Source organism: Enoplosus armatus, chromosome 14 (genome assembly GCF_043641665.1).
Source record: "Enoplosus armatus isolate fEnoArm2 chromosome 14, fEnoArm2.hap1, whole genome shotgun sequence".
Taxonomy (NCBI): Eukaryota; Metazoa; Chordata; class Actinopteri; order Centrarchiformes; family Enoplosidae; genus Enoplosus; species Enoplosus armatus.
Genome location: NC_092193.1, coordinates 6,031,392 through 6,054,543, shown reverse-complemented (window position 1 = coordinate 6,054,543; position 23,152 = coordinate 6,031,392). Strand labels below are relative to the sequence as shown.

At 40.7% G+C, this 23,152-nt stretch overlaps 1 protein-coding gene across 1 annotated transcript in view; it reads right to left on the bottom strand.

Moving 5' to 3' along the window:
- Positions 1 to 23,152, bottom strand: part of LOC139296353 (piezo-type mechanosensitive ion channel component 2) — a 76,958-nt gene continuing 53,806 nt past the window's right edge. Inside the window, exons 29-58 of the mRNA XM_070918735.1 lie at positions 22,994 to 23,086; positions 22,294 to 22,457; positions 21,498 to 21,587; positions 20,176 to 20,300; positions 19,842 to 19,910; positions 18,511 to 18,617; positions 17,619 to 17,717; positions 16,626 to 16,746; positions 16,434 to 16,511; positions 15,640 to 15,806; positions 15,313 to 15,506; positions 14,022 to 14,195; positions 13,624 to 13,697; positions 13,390 to 13,479; positions 13,038 to 13,269; positions 12,314 to 12,572; positions 11,682 to 11,861; positions 9,135 to 9,441; positions 8,713 to 8,845; positions 7,490 to 7,637; positions 7,183 to 7,394; positions 6,713 to 6,871; positions 5,835 to 5,982; positions 4,989 to 5,177; positions 4,510 to 4,599; positions 3,402 to 3,571; positions 2,831 to 2,947; positions 1,986 to 2,065; positions 1,249 to 1,456; positions 1 to 253 (exon numbers count right to left, since the gene is read on the bottom strand). Coding sequence (XP_070774836.1) covers positions 1 to 253; positions 1,249 to 1,456; positions 1,986 to 2,065; positions 2,831 to 2,947; positions 3,402 to 3,571; positions 4,510 to 4,599; positions 4,989 to 5,177; positions 5,835 to 5,982; positions 6,713 to 6,871; positions 7,183 to 7,394; positions 7,490 to 7,637; positions 8,713 to 8,845; positions 9,135 to 9,441; positions 11,682 to 11,861; positions 12,314 to 12,572; positions 13,038 to 13,269; positions 13,390 to 13,479; positions 13,624 to 13,697; positions 14,022 to 14,195; positions 15,313 to 15,506; positions 15,640 to 15,806; positions 16,434 to 16,511; positions 16,626 to 16,746; positions 17,619 to 17,717; positions 18,511 to 18,617; positions 19,842 to 19,910; positions 20,176 to 20,300; positions 21,498 to 21,587; positions 22,294 to 22,457; positions 22,994 to 23,086 — 4,530 coding nt within the window. The remainder of the gene's footprint in view (positions 254 to 1,248; positions 1,457 to 1,985; positions 2,066 to 2,830; positions 2,948 to 3,401; positions 3,572 to 4,509; positions 4,600 to 4,988; positions 5,178 to 5,834; positions 5,983 to 6,712; positions 6,872 to 7,182; positions 7,395 to 7,489; positions 7,638 to 8,712; positions 8,846 to 9,134; positions 9,442 to 11,681; positions 11,862 to 12,313; positions 12,573 to 13,037; positions 13,270 to 13,389; positions 13,480 to 13,623; positions 13,698 to 14,021; positions 14,196 to 15,312; positions 15,507 to 15,639; positions 15,807 to 16,433; positions 16,512 to 16,625; positions 16,747 to 17,618; positions 17,718 to 18,510; positions 18,618 to 19,841; positions 19,911 to 20,175; positions 20,301 to 21,497; positions 21,588 to 22,293; positions 22,458 to 22,993; positions 23,087 to 23,152) is intronic.

The window sequence follows — 23,152 nt, the reverse complement described above, 5'->3', positions numbered from 1 at the left end:
TCACTGAGTTTTCTCTCGGGTCCACTTGATCATAGTCTCTGGCGAGCGGTAGAGGAAGATGAGTTTGGCGTACATGTCCTCCTCCAGGTCCAGCTCCCCCGTCTCTCGGACCAGGAAGATGTCGGTGCACAGCTTGAGGATGCGGTCCACGTTGGGCAGCTCCTCGAACATGATGGTGTGGGAAATGCCGCTGAAAAACTCACGCACGAACTTGCCGATGACCAGGACCACAGAGGCATACAGGCCCATGATCCTAGACAGGAAAGAGAGAAAGGAAATTAGACATGTATAAAGTCGGGATTTCTTAAAACATACAGGAGATGCTGCAAGTACATCTCTCAATCTGCAAATCCAACAGGAGACCCCTACAGGCATCGTTAGTAGGAGTTGTACCATCAGACTTTGACTGCTCTGTATCATAGATCCCAGCACATAACATAAGATGTTACTATTTAGATTTGTTGGTGCTCGGCTTCTAGTTCATTTCATCAACAGTCCAACTTATCATCTGATCCTTTATGCTTTTTGCCTGCACGCACACACATGAACAGGAGAGACACCTACCGTCCATCTATGAGCTCTTGTAGTTACAGGTAGAAAAGGTTAGAAAAAGTACTCCACTATTCATTTTATTTATATTGTCATCTAACCATAAACCTAAAACGATGGAGGTTCATAGTTTGAAATATTTGGCAGCATCTGGTCCTTGCAGCTGAAGACCTACTTTACTTTACTGGAAGATTTCCAGTACGAGGACCTGGGCTGAGAGTTTTTTTTGCCAAACTTGAGTATTTTGTCAACTACACCACGGTTTCATATGTGCTGACGGAACAACAGGACAGTACAAGTGTAAAAGAGCGAGGCTGATGATTTGGTTACAAAAAGCTCGGCGAAGCTCATACTCAGATTAAAAGAAAAGTATTTTGTATTTTCTTTATATATGCTAATCTTTACGGTGAGTGGTTCCCAACCTTTTGAGCTTGCGACCCCTGAAAACGAAGCTTTGTCTACTTGCAACAACTCATCACACAAAAGCTTCAAATTGTTTTATTTAAATACTTTGCAGGAGCATATGTGCAAAAAACATATGTGTTTAGCTGCTTTCCTATCAAACCTCTACATACTCACTGGTTGTACAGCTTTGGATCGCAGCATCAGATAATGACTAAATTACAAAAAAGCACTTCCCGAATGTAAACACAGACATTTCACTGAAACACCAAAGCAGGACAAAGTCTCACCACGTACCCATATCCAGCCAGAAAGCCCAAACTGGGCGGGCTGACTTGGTCGCTGAAGATGTAGAGCTCCAGGCCGGCTTCGACCTTGTATTCTGCACTCCTCTTTTCGATCGGGCCGGGCTCCATCTGGTTGACGGTCCACCACTCCTGGATCTGATCCGAGACGTTCTCAGATCGCTCCAAGGTCAAAGTTATGTTCAACATCTTTTTTTTATCTACAAAGATTAAGAATGAAATTATGTAATTTAATCAGAATAAAACTAAGACTTTTGTTCATTGTTTATGACACTTCTAAACATTTAAAAAACCCAATCTTCCATCCCCGGTAACAGAACACAGTCTGTAAACGGGTATATAACAAGTATATAATCGAATATAAATGAGAAATTTAAGACGAAAATTTAAATATATAAATAAAGTCTCTAAATATAGTATGTAGCCAATTGAAAATATTTTAAAAACAACTTTTTTAAAGCCACTATGTGTAGAATTTTAATGTGATATTAACATCTTTGAGGTTATTCTGATCTATAAGTCAGAAATGTTTAAATTCTAAACATGGTGGCTTTAAACAAAGATGCTCAAAGCCTTATATTCCCACCAGCACTTGTGTCAATTTATCGAAAAGTGTAATTTTCACATTAAACAGAGTCTCCAAAGTTTTCTTTGCTGTCACCAAATCAAGTAACATCTGCACAAAAAGTCACAATCAGTCTGTATGGTGATAAAGACGGCAACGTTCACCTTTAAAAAGGTGCTCAACAGGCTTGGCGTCTGAGTCGCTGGGGGCTCGAATATATCGAGGGAAGATGTCCGTTAGGATCCTGCAGAGGAAGAGAGGCTGTTACTTAGTTCCTCAATATGTTGGAGCATGACAGAGAAAAAGATAAACAAGCAATATTTCTGTTAAAAGACTGACTCTGGGTTTTATATTATGGTATACTGTAGTTTTCATATGAATTGTTTACTGCAAGAATCTATGACGTTCAAAAATTAGTTCTTCCAGATGGATATGAGATGAGAGAGGAGAAGACAATGTCACAACATCTGGGGAGAGCCAAGGTAGCCGTTTCCTCCTGCTTCAGGTCACTATGCTGAGCTAAACTAAGCTAATCGAGCGCCTGCTAGCTTTAGCTCCGTACTTAACGCACAGACATAAGTCGTATCTATCGTCAACATGTTTTCCAAAATGTTGAACTATTGTTAGCGCCTCAAAATAAACACATTTTGCGCGCACACATAAGTTGTATTTTTGTAGAGAAATTATTAACCCACAAGGAATAATCTAATGGGTTAATAATAAATGATATAAAAAATAATACATTAATTGGGCAGAGGACAGATTTATGTTTGCTTAAATCAAATAATTATTTGTGCGATTCTAATTTCTCTACAAAAAAAAATCATTTATGTGCTTGCAAAAAATATTTTCAACACATATACAAATATTCCTGTTATCATACACACAGTATGTGATTTTATTAACAAGTAGATACACTTCTGAAAAGAAAAACTATCTAATTTAGCTCCTGATTATCACGTCACAGGGGAAACGTGTAACGAAGAGAGTGAACAGCTGATATACTCACACTGAGTTGCTTCCTGTTCCTCTTAGGATCTTTATGAGTTCCTTCTTTGTGTCTTTGTCTAGAGTCCTCGCTAGTTTTCCAGACGCTATTTCAGCCTTGGCACCAAGATTGAGGTTTCTGTTCACAACAAGAGGAAAAACATACAGGAATTCATTTTAAGGATTTTGCACCTCATGAAACTGCAGCTGTTTGTAAGCACACATTTTTTTATTTGAAATATCAATTGATGATTTACATTTATATGACTATTCGATCTGGCCATATACAAGCCTTATAAAAAGTAAAAGGTTATGTTTCATATTCCAAACAACAGCAAAAACAAATAAAATAAAATCTGGCAACACATTAGTGCAAAAACATCAACATCTGCCTTATTGATGTCTTTCTTTTGCTTTTGTTACTGGAAGATGTTTTCACAGAGGGTGAGACATAAAATTAATTTATTTCTATATGACTATACACCGTCTGGGACTGGCTCCAGCCCACCGTGACCCTGCAAGGGATAAGTGGTCATAGAAAATGAACATGAACATGAGGGACGGATATTTAAAAACATTTTGTCATTGCGCACCTTTGCACGGACCAGGACACAGTGATGGGGAAATCCTTCTTGGTGCCCAACATGGCTATCAGGTTTTTCCTGCTGGGGGGACTGATGGTCCACAGAGAGTTGGAGCTGCCTTTCAGCTCCGCGATGATCAGGTCCTCTGGCATGTAGCCCTCCAGCCACTGCAGGGCTTCCTAACCGCGGCACAAAGCCACACAGTAGAAACAGAATATTATAGGATTTCACTGACTATTTAACATTAATTAGTCATTTAAAGTTGTCTAAATAATTATAAAGATATAAATTAAGTATAAATTAAAGCTACTATGCGTACAACTCCAAGGAGGACAATGTGGGTCGGCCCCGGCACTTTGGTTCAGAGCGAAATATCTCAACAACTGTTGGGTGGATTGACGTTAAATTTGGTACATATATTCATGGTCCCCAGAGGGTGCAATCTGCAATCTTTTCCTCTAGCGCCACCAGCAGGTTGACATATTGTGGTTTCGAGTGAGTGACAACTAATGCATGGATTGACACTGAACTGGGTACAGACCTTTATGTTCCTGAGAGGATGAATTGTAATAACTTCACTGATGCCCAGACTTTCATCCAGAGGCAGCATCTGGTCAAACTTTTAATTTGTCCAACACTTTGTTTTACTTTGAACAGAATCAATTAGTTGATTAACCTAGCAGACAACTGACAGAAAAATTGATCGGCAAGTATTTTAATAATGAATTAATCAGTTAAGTAATGTTTCAGGCAAAAATACTGAGCATTCCCTTTTCTTTGTCCGATGAGATAATGAACGAGAACCCATTTCTTTTTGGATCTGTTAGTAAAAAACAAGCGTCTGATCTCCTTGGACTTTATGAAAAAGTGAAAGGTATTTCCACTATAATCTAACCTTTTATAGAATAAACAAATAATGGATTCATGTCTGCCAGTGTCCTTTTTGATACTACAGAGCACCAAAGATGGACATTTTAAAATCCTACATATAGCGACAGAAAAAGCAACCCGGATTATGTGATCAATGCAATCGCCACTATTCTTTTTCAATACAGTGAATTACACAACATTATAAACGACTGACATCTCGTATTTGTATTGTGTTTCTTGTACTTACATCGTCAACATATCTCTTCACAAACTTTTCAAACTCGGCTGCTGACACATTCTGCAGTTGTTCTTGCTGAGCGCTCATGGTGAAGATGGGCTGTGAGAAGAGGACATAAATACTACATATATAAATACATATATATATGCTGTATAAATACATTTGACTTGACTTGTTAAGGCTGAAAACACTTCTAATGTTTGTGAATTAGGTACATGTTTCTTTAGTTTTGTTGCTGGAGAAATTGATTTATGTTTTTTGTTTCAGTAATTGCACTGAATCACAATGAAGCATTAAACCCTGCAGCCAAAGTGCTCACACAACCTAGAAAATATAAATGAAAATTTAATGAATCACAGATTTATTTTGTTAATTTCGAAAGGATTTGGCTTTGGGCAGAGCATCTCTTTGGTCTCTTGTTATTTCTGTTTGGTCTTTGTTTCTCAGTGAAGCACTTGGCTCAAATTATTTGATGAAGGAAACCACACCTGAAATCCAGCCAGGGTGATTTCAAACGAAACGTCCAGCGGCGTGTTGACGACTCCAGCTACAGACTTAACGAGGGACATGAAGAGCAGCGGGAACCAGACGATACAGATCAGCAGCACTACGATCATCCCTCCCATCCCGTACTTCACCACCTTTTTCTTCTTCTGGCCTCGCGGCTGGGGATACCTCTGCAGAAGGATGAGATAAAGGACTGTGAGGTGGTTTATTTGACCTGGATGCGTAGGCAGTCCTCATGAAACTTTGTTCCATCTTACCTCCAGCAGATCTGATGCAGTGATAATGGCTTCATGTTTTCTATGCCTGGACTTTTTTTTGTAAATCCATTAGATTTAGGCAATTAATTGGACCAGGGTTATAAAAGTAAAGATGGAACTAAAACTTTCAAGACTGGGAAAGACTGTAAGAGTGCATTATTTACTATGGTGAGGCGAAGAAGAAGAAGAAGAAGAAGAAGAAGAAGAAGAAGAAGAAGAAGAAGAAGAAGAAGAAGAAGAAGAAGAAGAAGAAGAAGAAGAAGAAGAAGAAGAAGAAGAAGAAGAAGAAGAAGAAGAAGAAGAAGAAGAAGAAGAAGAAGAAGAAGAAGATATCTTTAGTGCACTTTTAAGAATATTGGGAACCACAAACACAATATATCCTTACTATCATTTCACAGTTCATGGCAGAAAGAGAGAGCCGAGCCATCGTCCAGCCAATGCAATTTTAAAAAAAGAAAGATCTCCTTCAACAAATCACAAAAGTAAATTTCAGCATGAATTCCAACATGACAGACTTTGGCTGTGGAAGTGATTCTTCTCACACTAGACGGATGCCACAATGATAAACACCTTCTCAGACTCTCTCCAGCATTTGAGGATGAAGATGTGAGCGTAGATGTCCTCCACACAGATCCAGCTGGACAGAGACAGCGAGGTGTCGGTCCAAACCCAGTCCATCACGGCTCGCAGCTCCGTCAGGAACGGCACCAGGCGAAAACTAGAAACAACAGACAAGTCTTAGTTATTCTGGCAAAAATATGAAAGAATTCAATCAGATTCAATATATTTATTCACAAAGTTATGCTATGTCCAAGAGAAGGGCAGGCGTTCTGACATAATGATATATTCTGTATATGAACATGATTAAGAGTTACATGACTGAACAATACTGACAACTACTGGCGACCACTACAAATTGTTACATTAATATGACTTAAACACAAAGCCAAAAATAGTAGAAAACACAGTGGTGTGTTGTACTCATAAAAACAAAAAATATATATGATATGTGCTGGAAAGAACTTATATTTACTTTAACAGAAATCTAATAATCCAACAACCGGAGGTGTGGTTCCTTAAATTAATAATGATTATTACATAACATATACATGGCATGACTAGGGTTTCCACCAATTATTATTTTCATTATCTATTAACCAATTAAATGTTTAGTCTACAAAACGTCTTGAAAGATGCCCATCACAAGTGTACAGAGCGTCGATAAATTGCTTGTTTTATTTGAGTCACAGACCAAAAAAAGACTCAAAAATGTACAATTTCAAAATGACATAAAACAGCAAATCCTCACATTTGAGAAGCTGGAAACAACAAATGTCCAGTCCCCTTTAACAAATATCTGAACAAATAACTGTCAACCCCCGACATGACCAGAGCCTTGGACCTGTTTGCCCAGCTGGGAGAAATGATACTTTCCCAGCGTAACTCACCCTTGAAACAGGAAGAGGTTGACGTAATTGTAGCTCTTGGTGAGGAAGTTTCCCAAAACGCGGGTGGGATAGCCACAGCGGATCTGATAGGCTGACAGCCCAAAGTAGATGCACTTGACAAAATACCACATCTGAGCGACTGTGTTCTCGCTGAAACGCCTGCGAGGGGAAGAGAAGCAAGTTTGGTTATAGTTTTTTTTTTTTTTGCAAACTAAAGCAGGACTAAAGAAATTCATTTCAGCTGTAAAACTTTCACAATCAAAGTTGGTATTAATGAGGAACATCTTTTAAATGTTTTTCTTCATTTGAATAGGAACAACAGAAGTGAGAGATGAATGCACCAAAGATCCCAGGCCGTATATTAAACCATGACAAACATATTTTGCACCTCAACATATTGAACTTTAATCAATTGAATCTTTAGATTAAATACTAAACATATCTAATGTGAAGTAAGAGTGAGTTCTTACTTTTCTGTGATTCCTGGCAGGATGAAGAACATCCAGAAGTGGATGCCAAAGAGCAGGATGATCTGGAAGATGACCTTGCCCATGACAGACTTTCTGAGGTAGAGGGCACGGTCCACCACCATGGTCCCAAACTGGATTAGGACCATGACCAGGAAAGGTCCCGGCACCTGATCCTCCGACAGAGACGACGTGATGTCTGCAGCTGAGTGTTTCTAGAAGGGATTTACATAAAATGTTAACTATCTCAGAAGTCAGATTATCTTTAAGGATTCAGGTGGAAAAATGTAAATCAAATTTTAAAACTTACACCAAACGCCCAGAATCCAAACACAATGATGATGAAGTCCACCGTGTCAGCGAGGAACATCAGCACATAGACGTCTGTGACGGCGCTGTACTCCGGATGGATCAAGTTATAGAAGAACTGCCTCATAGGAATGTAGATCTCCATGAACCTGCAAAGAACAGGAGTGTATACAAACAACAATAAAACAAACAATGTTATTATGAGTAATTCAACTAATTACCACCTTTAATTAAATTAAAGGTGATGAAACTGGTCCAGGCGGGTCTTGTGCTGTTGCTGTCATCAATCACTTAACTGTAAAATCAGCTATGCTTTTCATTCCCAGGAGTTTCTAAAGTCAAACTGGGTTAAAGAGCTTTAATGTTTATAAAAACTGGATGTTCTCTCTTCTGGCTGCTGTTCTTTTGGGGGTATTTTAAAATATCGATGTGATTGTCTTATTAAGTTATTGTTTTGAATTGGTCTTAGTTATTTTTATGGCTCACAATGTTCCTTTGGGCACCACTGAGGATTCAGTTTGTGTATTAGAAATATTATTCATGCAATTTCTTAAGTTCAGATTTTATTATTGATAATAATAAACTTTATTTATACAGTACTTTTCAAAATAAAGTTGAATCAGGGTAGTAATAACACATGTTGTAAATGGTATGTTAGCATTAATAAAAAGCTTTGAGAAGTAATTTAAAAGATGTCACCGATTCTCTTATTGCATATGTTGTGTTCTCTGTCTTATGTTGTTTTTGGCCAGGACATTTGTGACGTTGCGGTTATGCGGCACGGCGAACGGAGATATTTAATCTCAACGAGGCTTTGATGGTTAAGCAAAAGGTCAGACACCACTGGTCTTATTTTGAGAGAGTGTAAATGAATGAAGAATGTGTTTCAGTTACTATTCCAGACGTAATGTTTCCGAAACCACTTGTTCCACTGCGATTAAATTTAGAACAATAATAATAATAGCACTTACAAAAGTGACACTGACGGGAATGCTGTAATTAAAGGTCTAAATTTAGAGCTTTGAAAGGTTTTAGCGGCTGTATCACTGATATGATTTTCCACAGTGCATCCTCCATTATTGGTCTAGAATACTCGCTGAGCACGGCTCTCATCAACGCCCTCATAAAGTTACACACTTTCTTGTATAATGACTGTTGGACAGTAAGCAGATAAAAAAAACACAGCTGCCTCAACTTATATGAACCAGCTATGCGTCATTGTACCGCTTTATGATGAAAGCTTTTCCTTTGAGGAGCTGCTCCCTCAGCTTCTCCATGATCATCTGTTTGCGGGTCTTCTGGTGGACGCTGGCCTCGCTGCCATCCTTGCGGCTGCTGTTGTGGGAAGCGGTGCTTCCTGTGGAAACATTTTACATTTCGAGTTGTAAATGAACCGTGACGAGGCACTGAGTCACTGATGCAGCCTGAGATCCACAGACACAGAGACCTAATCCAAGGGTGAAGACCAGAGACCACAAGAAACTGGCCGGAGGATTGCTTCTACTTATTACTGTTAATATGATTATTATTGTTAGGAGAATAATGGTAAGGCTTACTACAAAATTACACATTGCTCATGAGTTCAGTCTCATGTTTTGAACCAGTGGTCTAGTTATCATTTGGAAATAACAGACAAGGATCTTCACCTCTCTTGGACCTTGCAGAAGAGTGGAGAGATCGGTGAGAGATGTGCGAGCCGCCGCTGGAGCTCTTGCGACGCTGGTAGGTCTGCTGTTGCGGGTAGTGCACCTGGACGTGTCCTGACTCAACGGAGGTCCCAAAGTTTATGGATCTCAAGGTGTGAGTGGAGCCTCTCCTCTCATTGAACACCGAGGAGGAGGGTTCAGACTCCTTCTCGCTCTCCTCCTTGTCTCTCCCCTCGTCCTCTGACTCACTCTGACGAGAGGGCTCTTTCCTTTCTTTGGGGTCGTCCTCGTCCCATAGACCGTGGCACTGGAAATGGAAAGAGATTTTTAAACTCTGTGTCGTATTTTACGCCCAAATGAATTGAGAGTCTGGTACAGGGAGTGCAGCTGCTTACAAACATTTCACAGAACATCCCAAACACTCACAGTCCCATAAAGTGCCAACAGTGCACTCTACAGAGCTTCTTTCATTTTGAGAAAGAAGGAAAACTGCAAGAAACAGATGCAGAGGAATCTTTTAGATTCAGTGGTTCCTCCCTGACCACAGATACATAACAATCAGAAGTTTAATTTTCGTTTTGGTTTTCTGTTGTCTATAAATTAATTTCTAGTAAATCCTTAGTCACTTAACAAACCCACAAACTGGCCATTTAATAGTCCCTTCCTTCATGCTCCACAGTCCTCGTTCTGTGCGAAAAGAAATGCCAACGTGTTTCTGAAGCTGATATGAAGCTTCAGCAGTCTGAGTTAGACAAATCAAGTGGATATCTTACAGATTCAGTACAAAATTTCCTCTCCCCCTTTTTGTTTCATATTAAGTTTTGATTACATTTTGGCACGAAAAAAGGACCGTGGATCATCATTTATGATGGGGGACAAATACACTATATTGCCAAAAGTATTGGCTCACCTGCCTTGACTCGCATATGAACTTAAGTGACATCCCATTCTTAATCCATAGGGTTTAATATGACGTCGGTCCACCCTTTGCAGCTATAACAGCTTCAACTCTTCTGGGAAGGCTTTCCACAAGGTTTAGGAGTGTGTTTATGGGAATTTTTGACCATTCTTCCAGAAGCGCATTTGTGAGGTCACACACTGATGTTGGACGAGAAGGCCTGGCTCTCAGTCTCCGCTCTAATTCATCCCAAAGGTGTTCTATCGGGTTGAGGTCAGGACTCTGTGCAGGCCAGTCAAGTTCATCCACATCAAACTCTCTCATCCATGTCTTTATGGACCTTGCTTTGTACACTGGTGCACAGCCATGTTGGAACAGGAAGGGGCCATCCCCAAACTGTTCCCACAAAGTTGGGAGCATGGAATTGTCCAAAATCTCTTGGTATGCTGAAGCATTCAGAGTTCCTTTCACTGGAACTAAGGGGCCAAGCCCAGCTCCTGAAAAACAACCCCACACCATAATCCCCCCTCCACCAAACTTTACACTTGGCACAGTGCAGTCAGACAAGCACCGTTCTCCTGGCAACCGCCAAGCCCAGACTCGTCCATCAGATCGCCAGATGGTGAAGCGCGATTCGTCACTCCAGAGAACGCGTCTCCACTGCTCTAGAGTCCAGTGGCGGCGTGCTTTACACCACTGCATCCGACGCTTTGCATTGCACTTGGTGATGTGTGGCTTGGATACAGCTGCTCGGCCATGGAAACCCATTCCATGAAGCTCTCTACGCACTGTTCTTGAGCTCATCTGAAGGCCACATGAAGTTTGGAGGTCTGTAGCGATTGACTCTGCAGAAAGTTGGCGACCTCTGCGCACTATGCGCCTCAGCATCCGCTGACCCCGCTCCGTCATTTTACATGGCCTACCACTTTGCTGTCGTTCCCAGTCGCTTCCACTTTGTTATAATACCACTGACAGTTGACTGTGGAATATTTAGGAGCGAGGAAATTTCACGACTGGTGGCATCCTATCACAGTACCACGCTGGAATTCACTGAGCTCCTGAGAGCGACCCATTCTTTCACAAATGTTTGTAGAAACAGTCTGCATGCCTTGGTGCATGATTTTATACACCTGTGACCATGGAAGTGATTGGAACACCTGATTTCAATTATTTGGATGGGTGAGTGAATACTTTTGGCAATATAGTGTATATAGGCTTCCTTTAAAGGGAAGCCCATATAGAACAATATCTATGGGAAGCGCTAACAGCCTGATTGTCTTTAACGGACAAAGCTGGAAATATTTTAGATTAAACACATGAAAAGACCAACAATGTGTGACTTCCTCAGCCTTCTGTGGCACTCATCCCGAAGCCCATTTGTTTCTACTGAACAGGTAAATATTTACAGCCGGTCCATCTATCATCTTTTGTTGGGACTATTTTCAGCCACTGATTAATACACATTTGGTGTTCTAGTGAGTGTGTATGGCAGCAGGAGCAGTGTGTGTGTGTTCATGGTAATAAAGGACCATGTCACCCAGTCTAACTGAAGTCTATGGCACAATACTTCCATGGAATTTGTTGAGAATTATAATTATGTAGAAAATCCCCATATTTATCCTTTAATATGATGCACACATTCAGGTTACCTTCAAAATGGATCTGTGGAAGAAGAGAGCCAGTAACTGGACCAGGTCGTAGTGGACGTAACCGTCCTTCTTCTCCACACCAATGATGTTGGGAGGGTGATACGGTTTATTCTTGTCTATCTTGTTCTGGTTGAAGGGGAAGAAGCCAAACTGGAAGAAGTACTTGGCGACGATGGTGACCTGGAGGGAAAATGATATGAATGTCGGTGAAGCTGTTGGGATTATGTCAAAGCTTTCCAACAAAACACAACAGAGACTGTTGCATGAAAATCAATAATAAGTGAATTCTGATTTCACTCTTGGAATACAATGCAATTATCTTTCTCTTATCTTGCCTCAATGCAACAAATTAATCTTTATACTCCTACCTGGTCAATGTTATTCATTCATGTTTGTCAAAAAGTGTTTAAAAATATAATAAATTGATCTTTAAAAGCTTACTATACTTGTCTTAACTTACTGCCATTCATTGTGGACAGCAGAAATAATATAGTCCAGGTGTGTAGGAGAGCTTTATTCCCAAATGAGATATCCACCATTTGAAAAATATTGCCAACAACTCTCTAAATACACAACCTACCTTGATTTGACATAAAAATGTTTTGAAAAGTTGAATCTGTATTTGACTGTACCTCAGTGTAGACGATGGCAGTCATCCAGTAGCGCTTGCTGGGCCGGGGCACTGACAGCATGGCCCAGAGGAAGATGGTGATGGGAAGGACCAGGGTGGCGCAGGAGGCCGACACCATGTGGTTGATGATGATGACCAGGTAGCACACCATCTCTGAGTGGGCCACCAGCATGTTGTAGAGGGCGTAGCAGAGCTGGAGGATCAGAGGCTGCCTTTGGTAAAATGTATCCGACTGCTCCAGCTCCTCATCATAAAACATCCTGGACAGACAGAGTGATGGATTAATTTGACGTGTGAAACATACTTGCACTTCACCTGCACAATGTCACGGATAGAAACACAAAACAACCCCAGAATTGTGGTGCCAATCCTTGAACTATAACTATATGTTTTAATACCTTACTTTGAGGACAATGTTTTACAATTAACCCATTTTTTGTATTAATAATTAATATAAGTAAAATATGCCAAACTTCTCAAATGCATCAATGCTTCAATTGCCAAAATCAAATAGTCTCAAGTGTAATGTGATTTTGTTGAAGACAGCAAAGTTATGATTTAAATCAGGCGAGATCTGATTGAAAAATAAAGCGTACAATGGCAACTTTGAGTCTCTGTAAATATCCAGACCAGTGGACGGCATAAACATGCAAAGACCAACAAGTGCTGATTGTGATTCCTGTGAGGCTTCATGCTAAACAGGCTTTAGTTGTTTTTGGACTTACTTGTTGAGCAGCAGTTCGCTGGCAGTCAGCTCAGTGGTCATAGAGGGCAACACGAGGTCTGACCTGCTGTCTGAGCGGCTGTCAGAGGTCATAACTACGCGCCTCCTCCTATCCATGTCACTCTCGTCATCGCTAACTTCCAGACGGTCAAAGCTGACGGCCTTGCTGTAGCTGGGAGGCACGTCAGCGTCAGATGTTTTAGAAGCATCGGTGTCAGGGGTGTAGAGGATCCCTACTCGCCCCTCTGTCTGCATGTAGTCCTGCTGTCCTCCCCCGTCCTCACTCTCAGTGATGAAGTCCTTCTCCTGGGCAGATGGGGCAGACTCTGCCTGCTCCAGCCTGAGGGAGGGGCCCTCATCTGGGCCAAAGGACTCCCAGGCAGCCTCTTCTCTCTCTTTACTCTCCTGGTCTTTTGGTACCTCTGCTCCCTCCTCACCCTCCAGTTTCTCCTGGCCCTCATCCTCTTCCTCCTCCTCCTCTTTCTCCCTTGGCTCTCCGTCACTCCAGTGGCCGCCCACGGCCCCCTGACTCTCGTCTAGCTGTTGGGATTCCCAGGGAACCTGCTGCTTGTCTTCCCCTTGATCATACTCATCCTCCACTTCTTCTATGGTGTCCGTGGTGCCCTGTCTGGAGTAGAGCATGACGCACTGAGTTGCTTCACTGAAGGCGACAAAAACAGCAGAGACTGTGTCAATCTCAAGCGATGCTAATTCCAACCCTAAATAACAGAAAGGAAATTGCTGCTATTGAGTGAAAACCTTGTATTTCCAAATGAAAAAGGACATGCTATTTTCTTGTTATCTTTGACAGGATGTAATAAACAAAGGGGTTATAGAAAAGAAATGCAATGATGCAACTGAAAATCAACAAAAAACGGATCTGGAGACATCTTTTGATAAAGAGGCACCAACAGGAGTCAGGTTCATGCCAGTGACAATGATAAGTAACACAGGTGTGTATATGGGTGATGCAGGGGCCAGGCACCTGGACATGAAGCTGCTGCAACTGTCCATTGATGAATTGGACACGTCCAGGCCGTATATCGCACGCAGTTTGGGCCTGGCGCGCTCGCTGGTTTTGGGAATGCACTCTGGCATCCCATCGAGGTCTTCCAGAGTGGACTGACGAGAAAACAGTGTGGTTGCCTCGGTGGGGGCACTGAGAGGTGGTGAGAGTGACAGATGCAATGATTAGTGATAAGAAGGATGAGATGGGATGTATGTTAGGTTACACAGACAGGAGGTTCCACATATACTGTGTAAAAAAAAGAAGCATTTAACCCAACCTTAACATTAAAATGAGCAGGACAATGATCTTCATGTTTACTTTGTCACATAAAACACATGAGATGCAGCAAAGAATGAGGATGAAATGGCTCAATGTGATGATAACTACAAGATATTATTGAACAACCTCACTGTTATCAATGGCTGCCATGTACACCTTAAAGGGTCGGTTCACCCAAATGGCAAAAAACATTTTCATTTTCTCACTTACCTCTCGGGATATCCAGCCATGCAGAGAGTTTTGGTTTCTTTGGTAAAGGGTTTAAGAAATCTGTCTCTGGGGGTTTTGCAACCACACCGATGCAATGGAGGTGAAATGAATATAACAGCTTTGAAAATGACATTTAAAAAATTCAACAACGACATCTTATTTCAGAAATGTCCCAGTTACCTTGGATAATCCACACAGCACGCTATAGGGATTTCTTCTGCAGAGAGTAGCGGCAATGAAACTGATCACAAATGTTTTTGTTGACTATTTTAAATGTCATATCTCAAAACACGGACAAATAAAACCAAAACTATCTGCATGTCGAGATGTCGGAAAATATGCTTTTTGGTAATTTGAGTGAACTGACCCTTTATTGTGTAGATCACGGCACATGTTTTCATCACTTCCTCCTTGACAATGAACAATTCCTCAATGAAAAACATGAATCTGAGGAATTGTGATGCAGGAAAACTGTAACAAATCTTTACTAATGCATGGTTACGTGTTACAACCTAAAACATATTCAGTCCTGTCCAGTCATGCTTTAATAAAGTATTCTTCACATTTTTCTGGCATAAAAGTGCTAAAGTATATGGGTTTTAATTGCTAAGACCTGAAACAAAAAAAAAAAGAGGCAGAAAGTTCAGCGAGGGAAGATGTCATGAAGCTGGAATCTCTTCTTTTGTTGTCTCTCTCACCACTGGTAAACACTCCCTGAAACATTTCATGATGGAGACTCATGTGGTCTCCTGTGTTGCATTGCTGAGGCTCTGTCTACCTGGACATGCTGTCTCTGGAGGCTGTGGAGTCCTGGCTCTCCATGTGGTAGCCTGGCCGCTTTCTTCGTACCCTGGTGGAGCCCGAGGCCAACTCGTCCTCGCTTAGCTGATCCATACTGGCCTGCCTGGACATGTTGAGCCTCATGGCCTTTTGGTAGTAGACGTGGATGCTCTCTCTGGACGGTACATTACCCTGGTAGGAGGAAAGGAGTTAATCATGTAGTGCTTCTCTTAATCACACTAATGTCCTTGAATTAGCTTAGAAATAGTTAAATAAAATATACAAATTCTAATTTAAAAACTGGTTTCTTGGAGTTTCTTGGTACCTTTTTGACCTCTCTGGTCAGCATACAGCGCTCTATTCGCAGCACAGTGGAGATGTCGATGTACTCCCTGCACATGTCGTTCATCCACTTGGTGAAACTGTCCACCGTCGTCTGGAAGAGCACCCAGGTGAACTTTATGATGTTGAACACTCGCTTGATGATGTTGTCTGAGGGAGGACGCACGACACAAAAAGTTGTTACAGTACATTACAATTTAAAACATAAATGAAACTTTTTAGGACGCACTAAAGAACTGATGAGGGGGGGGTGAGAAATAGCAGATTTTTTTATGTTTAATATGAAGAAATTATGCAAACGGACATTGCTGAACACTGATAATTACTCTCCTGATCTGCCCGTAGAAGGAATGACCACCAAAGATGATCACAAGGGAAAAGACAGGCAAATCTAATATCTAATGAGTCCTATTTTCTCTTGATGGGTCACTGTGGTGTGAAAGTGAAATTTCACCAAAATACTTCCTGCAAAGAAGTGTCCTTATCCAACACCAGAATTCATTTAGACAAGAAGGTGAATCAGGGTGGTCAAAAGAAAGAGAGCCATTTATTTTTTTGCAGATAATAACTATCACGGCCAAAGAAAGAGGATAAAAACAAACATACAATAGTGATCAATACTGTATGCAGGTGTTTAATGATTATATTCCTCATTCAGTATCTCTAGTCGGGTGCTAGAACACGTTCAGACTCAGAAGAAGGAACTCAACAGCATTAAATCAAGTCAATCTTTTCTTTCAAGATAACAAAAAACAACTTTCTTGGGGAGAAACCAACCTGGACCAGCCTTCTTGTTCTCCTCTCCTTTTTCTTGCCCATCTGAGAGCTCACCAACCTCTATGGTCACATGACCTGCTGAAGTACAGTAAAGACACCTCACCGTCATTGAAGAAACATGAAATTCATTCCCACTCATAACTATTGAAGCGCTTGTTTCACATGACTTTTTTGTCTCTAGAACCTGCTTACCGTGTTTCTTGCTTTTTCTGTGTCTAACTCCCTTGGTGTATTTTTTCCAAAATTTGCGTTTCTCTTTGCCTCGTGCCCTCAGGGCAGCTTTGGGGTCTGTGATCCAGGCGTGATAAAGAAACTGGAGAACAGAGAGAAGGAGTTTAGTGCTAATGAAAGGATGTGAAGAAGAGGAGTCACTGAGGTCAATCATGCCAGAGCAACAACAAGCAAAAGGAAAAACTACCAATTTAAGGTGGTTTTGCACATTTTAGTCTATCAATTACTACAGACCGTTTTCAAAAGAATACCTTAAATTCTAAAAATGATTTCATTATAACATCATCAGCAGACTCTCACATAGCTCGCTTGAATGCACCAACAAGAAAGCTTTTTCAAAACAGTCCATTCAAAACTCCAGTAAGAACCTTAATAAAACAACAAAGACGGCTGGTGGATTCCCGGCGATCTCAACCAAGATTTTATACACAGCAATCTTAAAATGTATGGTATGGCAAAGAAAATAGTCGGCAGTATTGTCAAATAACTTTTTCTGTTAATGCACTGAAACATGCACAACCACCGGTGTAACACAAAACACAAACAGCTTTCATCAGAGACACGGCCCAGACGCTAACAGCTAATACTGCTTCACTGATCATGATAACTCACAAAGGAGTAAACCACACGAAAAGGGCAAAACAGACAGGAAACACTTAACACAACCAAGACCATGTCAGAATAAAACTCCGGTTCGGCTCAGACAACATCATGCAAAAAAGCAAGGGGGCAAAGCATTTGCATTCTAGTTTGATGCTTTATCTTCCCGTTTGACAATTTATGCCAAATTTGCGTTCACTTGTGACATGGTGTGTGTGTATCTGTTGGGTTATTTCTGCCGAAGCAGAACACCAAACATGAGCTGAAAAGGCAGTTTGCTGTGGCATTAGTTGTTACTTAAAGTGGCAGATGTTCATAGAGAAAGCAAGCTGTGTGAGTGCTGGTGGTGAGTACCTTGCCTGCCTTGACTACATACTGCAGTATAGTTTTAGGCAGCTTAATGATAGACTTGGGCAAAGCCAGAACAGCAGAGACAAACTTCCCAATAGCTCGCTACAGAGAGACAACAGAGTGGAAGAGGATTAGTAGAAAATGATTTCACATTATTAGAAACAGCACAAGTTAACTGTTAGGAGACAGAGAGATATACATAGTTCATCACACTCTACTGAATGTTAGTATTCAAAACCTTTACTACTTTAAACCTTCGTACAAATAGCAAAGTAAAAATAATCCATTAAAAGTCACAAACTCTAACATTTAGTCTAGAAAACTAGAATTAACAGTAAAATGTATATAACTTTCATTTAAATAACTGCTCGAGGACCAGAGTAGTAAAATGATCCTGTATTAAACTACCTAACTGTATATAAAGTAGTTAAAAGTAGCTCCACCTTGACCAGCTACAACTGCTTGTTGTTTACACAGTGATGCATCAGGATTAACTATCTGACATAACGATAATGTCATATATAATAACACAGCTGATAATCTTCAGTACTTTTACTTAAGTAGGACTTTAAATGCAGGATGTTTACTTGTAAGTAAGTATTTCTACATCGTCGTAGTGGTACTTTTATTTAAGTAATGAATCTGAGTACTTTTTCCACCAGTAAATATAGTAAATGTAATGGAGTAAACAGTACAATATTTCCCTCTGAACTATAAAGTCATACAAAATGGAAAAATTCGAGCAAAGTACCAGTACTTCAAACTGTACAGTACGAGAGTAAAGACACTTTTTTATTCTTTACCTGCGCTGAATGTAACATCAAACATGTGACCAATTGATTAAATAACTTTCCCTCTGAAACTGATGGAAAAATGAGCAGCTACTGGAAGTCACCTGAAATGCTGACTTCTTTGGAGGTTCGTCATCTTTTTTCTCCTCCTCCTCCTCCTCTTCCTCCTCACTGTCAGTTTCAAACAAGTAATAGTCTCCACTTCTAACCACTGAGGGGCAGAGGGTAAAAAATGTCGTTACATTCAGTCACACAGAGGCTGAAGTCGTTCATCATTTTCATTAAAATGAGGTTCAGAGAGGTTCCCTTGCTGAAAGGAAGATGCAGGAAAATCAAACCACTTACCATTAAATTCTGTGTAATTCACTACATATCAAACATGTAGTAACATGAGTCTACAGTAAGTTATGATACAGACACACTTTTAAAAACATCAGAGACATGACAGGATGAAACAGAAAATGCAGAAAAAGCATCAAAAATGCTAGATTGACTTGGTGCAACTATGGACACTAAGCACAGTAAAGGATGTCTATTAAAGAATCTTATTCCAGTAAGCACAGTCGCCTTTCAGCTATTTGACAGAGCAAGTGACTCCTGTCTACTGTAGTCAAGTGTTAAAAGCAATGGGATAGACAAGGCTGACTTATGTCCTTGAACAGAACCACAGTGGGCGGGGGGTGAGGGAGGATGCTGGGATATGGAGATGAAATATCAAATGACAAAGAGATAAAATGGAGAAATAATTTGAAAATGTCATGTGGGGTTGGAGTACAATGTGAGACATGAGTTCAAACCAAACAGGCAACCGCTGTGCTGACTCAGAAAGATGTTTTTTTTCATTTACTACAAAGAGACTGTAATGGTCTCTTTATGTATTCGATCCCTGGTCCAATCATCCTTTTATTTTCTCCTGGGTAACACCTGTTTGGTGTTCATGTCCGCAGGCAAAGAATGAACAAACCCTTCATCCTTTATTCCAGTACTGAGAATAAAGGCGAGTCGACTTCATGTCTTTGCGTGAAAATGTTTTACAAAAGAGTGATTCTCTACTGTGGGCTCTTTAGGTGAGACCGATGATGATGTTTATGTTTAAAACATAGTCAACCTCCAGCCATTAGTCATTTTCTCTTTCTTCATCGTCTCATCGTGTCTATTTAAGGCAACCGAGCACCAATGCTGACACGGTTTTATAGATCGTCTTGAAACTGAAGTGCCTCTCCACACACAGTGTGCAGTTACATGAGAGCTACAGGTTACAAGGGCCCTTAAATAGAGACAGAAAAGGACTAAAGTCTGGATGGAGCGAGGCTATTGTATGTTGGTGCCTTCAGAGCCCATGGGCAGTATGGGAATCCTCAACGTTCTGGTCAAGGACACAAGGGCCAATCAGAGTGGAGGAAGAGAAAAAGGGGGGTTGGGGGGGTCAACCTACTAGAAGCATGGTCAACCCACGGCCTCCACCACTGCTTTTTTTTGGTCTTGGCTTTCGTTCGCTGTGCTCCTAAAATTTCACAAATACAGCAATGCAACATTTCATAAGAAAATGAATTCTTCTGCAAACTTCAAGTCATATTTTTACTCTATTAAGCTGCTCTTTTAGATCAAATACTAATGCAAATACATCATTACACAACATATGTTAATGAATTAGGTGGATTAGGCATTCATACACTCTCAGCCATCGTCCTTGAGCACTACTAGCAGTCATATAACCACAAAACCAACTTTGACTGCACAGAGAGAGGCCCTGGCAGCCGTCGTCATACCATCATCATCATCCTCCTCCTCGGGCTGGACGAGGGTCTGTCCTTCTCCAGACTCCTGCGTCATGCTCAGCATCTTCTCCTTGCCCCTCTTAAACTTTTGCTGCCTCACCTTAATGCGCTCCATCCTGATTAGATCAGAGAGACAGTGAAGAGACACGAAGTATCGACACAGAGGAACATCAGTGACGGCCTAACAGACATAAACGTCTCCGGGCTGCGTATGGACATCAGTGTATGGTATGTAACAGCGGAGTGCTCATTAGAGCGGGTGAGTGGACATTATCAGAGCTTATGAGTAACTCCTGAGGTAACTGTAAGTGGTGGAAATACATTTACTTTATATAGTATGATATACTGAGAGATGGCTTCCTGGAAACAGTAAAGACGGAGCCAGGGGTCGCTTTTAATCCAGAATACATTTTAAATGGTTTTCTGAATCACGTTTACTAACTTATGGACTAAATTAGGCCGGGCGTATATTAATCCGCCGCTAAAAATAGTCCAGTTTGAGTAACATTTGCTAAAAACTACAGTGCCCAGCTGTTTTGGAAATTACTGAGCCTTTTAAGACATATTTAACCATATATTTTTTTAAGATTTAAATCTCCAGTAGGAATGAATGGGTTTGGGACTGAGAGCCAGAGACAGTCGAGAAAGTATTGAAAGAGAGACTAACACATTGTTGATTTTGGTCTTTTCATGGGCTTTGTTGACGACATGACAGCTACAGAATATTTGTTAGGCTTATTCTTTAAATGAAAGAAAACAAACCAATCACAGTACAAATACGGCAGCAGAGAAAAAGGTTATTTTAAATGTCCAACAACACAAAAACTGCAATAAATCAAACTGTTTTCCCCAGAACTGAAAATATGTATGAAAAGTGTTTTCCAAAGAGCGTATTTACAAGTTGTCTGATCAATAAAAATTCTAGTAGTGACGTTTCGTTCCGATTCTTCTCAACCTGCTCTTGTACTTGGTGAGGGCAGGTCTTTTTATCACTGGGCCCAAATTTCACTACCTGCCCTAAATCTACTCCCCTTTAGGTGAACAGTGAGAACCAACCAGTCACAGAGTTGCATGAATTCATACGGATGTATGTATGTATGAACTCTGGTTAATCTAATCCAGAGGAAGACAACTGCAGGATTTTTTGAATTGATGCGTATGTGTATGTATGGATTTTAAAGGTCATTTTAAGTCTCGGGCAATACCTTCTCAAATTTAGATGTCAGAACATCCCCTAGTATAGCATATTCTACACAAACACTCAAACCACAGCATTACACAACATGGAGTGAGTTAAATATTTGGAGTCTCACTGTCTCTTCAGCTGCTCCACAGATTTGCGCTCCTCCTCCAGTCTGGCTCTCACCGCCTTCACTATAGTGGCCTGGAAAAGCTCCGCCCCTCTGAAACACACAGAGAAACAGACGCACATCAGTGACCAATCAAATCTTCAAAAACATCCACTGTCAGTGTGGGAAGGTTTGAGCCTACTGTACTATTTAATGGCCAAAACACACAATCCCCTCAACGGGTACATTGATTCCATATTTATGTAACTGTGACTCAACTATACAGGGGAGGTCAGTCACAAAAGAATCTTACTGAAATACCATTGTATTAATGTAAAGCATGTTTCTCATTAGTTAGTTAAAAAAATCAAGTTAAACTTTAACGAAACTGTCAGAGACAAAGCTTTCCCATTTTTCTGACATTGAATTCCAGAGCATATTTTGGATTTGGCCGATGTGTTTGCTTAAAACACATCGCCGTTTTTTCTGCTCTTCTCTGTCAAAAATCTGTCCATCGTGTACTTTCCTTGTTCTTTGTTGCTTACTGAATAAATCTTGCAAACCTGAGTCTAGATAGCCTGAAAGCATCGGAGCACTCTTGTGTCTTCATTCTCAAATAAATCAGATTTTTCAGACTTTTTCACGTCATGGCAGGAAAAGCTACACCGCACTGCCGTAACTGATACAGCAAACCTTTATAAATACTGTGTAGCTTAATTAGGGGCTTGTTTATATGTGCGTACAGTAACAATATTACATTAGAAGAATCTGAATATGGGAGCAGCACCCCTGGGCCTCAGCCTCGGCCTCAGCTGTGTACCTGGATGCGAGGATCTGTGATGCTCTGATATCAGCCACCACGTGGAGGAAGTAGTAGCTCATGAAGACTCGTCTCTGCAGCAGCAGGAAGGCGAAGCAGATACTGTCCCAGATTATCCCAGCCTCGTTGCTGGGCAGCTCACAGATCTCATCAACAGCTGGAATATACAGTACATACAACACAATCTATTTTAGTCAAATTCATTCTATAAACCTGAATTATTGACTTGTTCACACCGCAATTGTTAATCTGGAATGAATTCCTCTCTTGCTGTGCAATTGAAAAATATTACTATCAGTCTGATTGTGATTGCCTCTAATCAGGTGAAAGTCAGGACATTTATGAGTGTAAATCACACAAACTCTCAAGGATGTTAATGTGATGTAATTGGAGTACTGTGGAAGTGTTTTGTATTCACTGTAAATCCGTTGCCCAGTAGGATTACGATAAAACTGCGCTGAACGAAATTGGCCTGAACAATAAACATGGGTGTGGGTTTAATTTCAGCTTCTTGGGAAACAATCTGGGGCAGCAAATCACACCGACATCATATGTTTGAGTTGTTGCCAAAATGTGGATTTATCCTAATATTGAAGGTGATATCTCACCTTGTATATGCTCCAAAATAAACAATGGCAATCATAAGATGAATAAGGATGTAAAGAGTCCACTCACGCCGGTTTTCTTGGTTGTTGTTGATTTTGTATTCCTTGATGGTGCAGGCCAAACTGAACAACTGAATCAACCAGCACTGGTTCTCAATCAGAGAGTTGATGTAGCCACAAGCCAGGATCTAAGAACAAGAATCCTTTATTATTTATTATATACTTTAATGCAATAACTTGTTTTATATAGCATA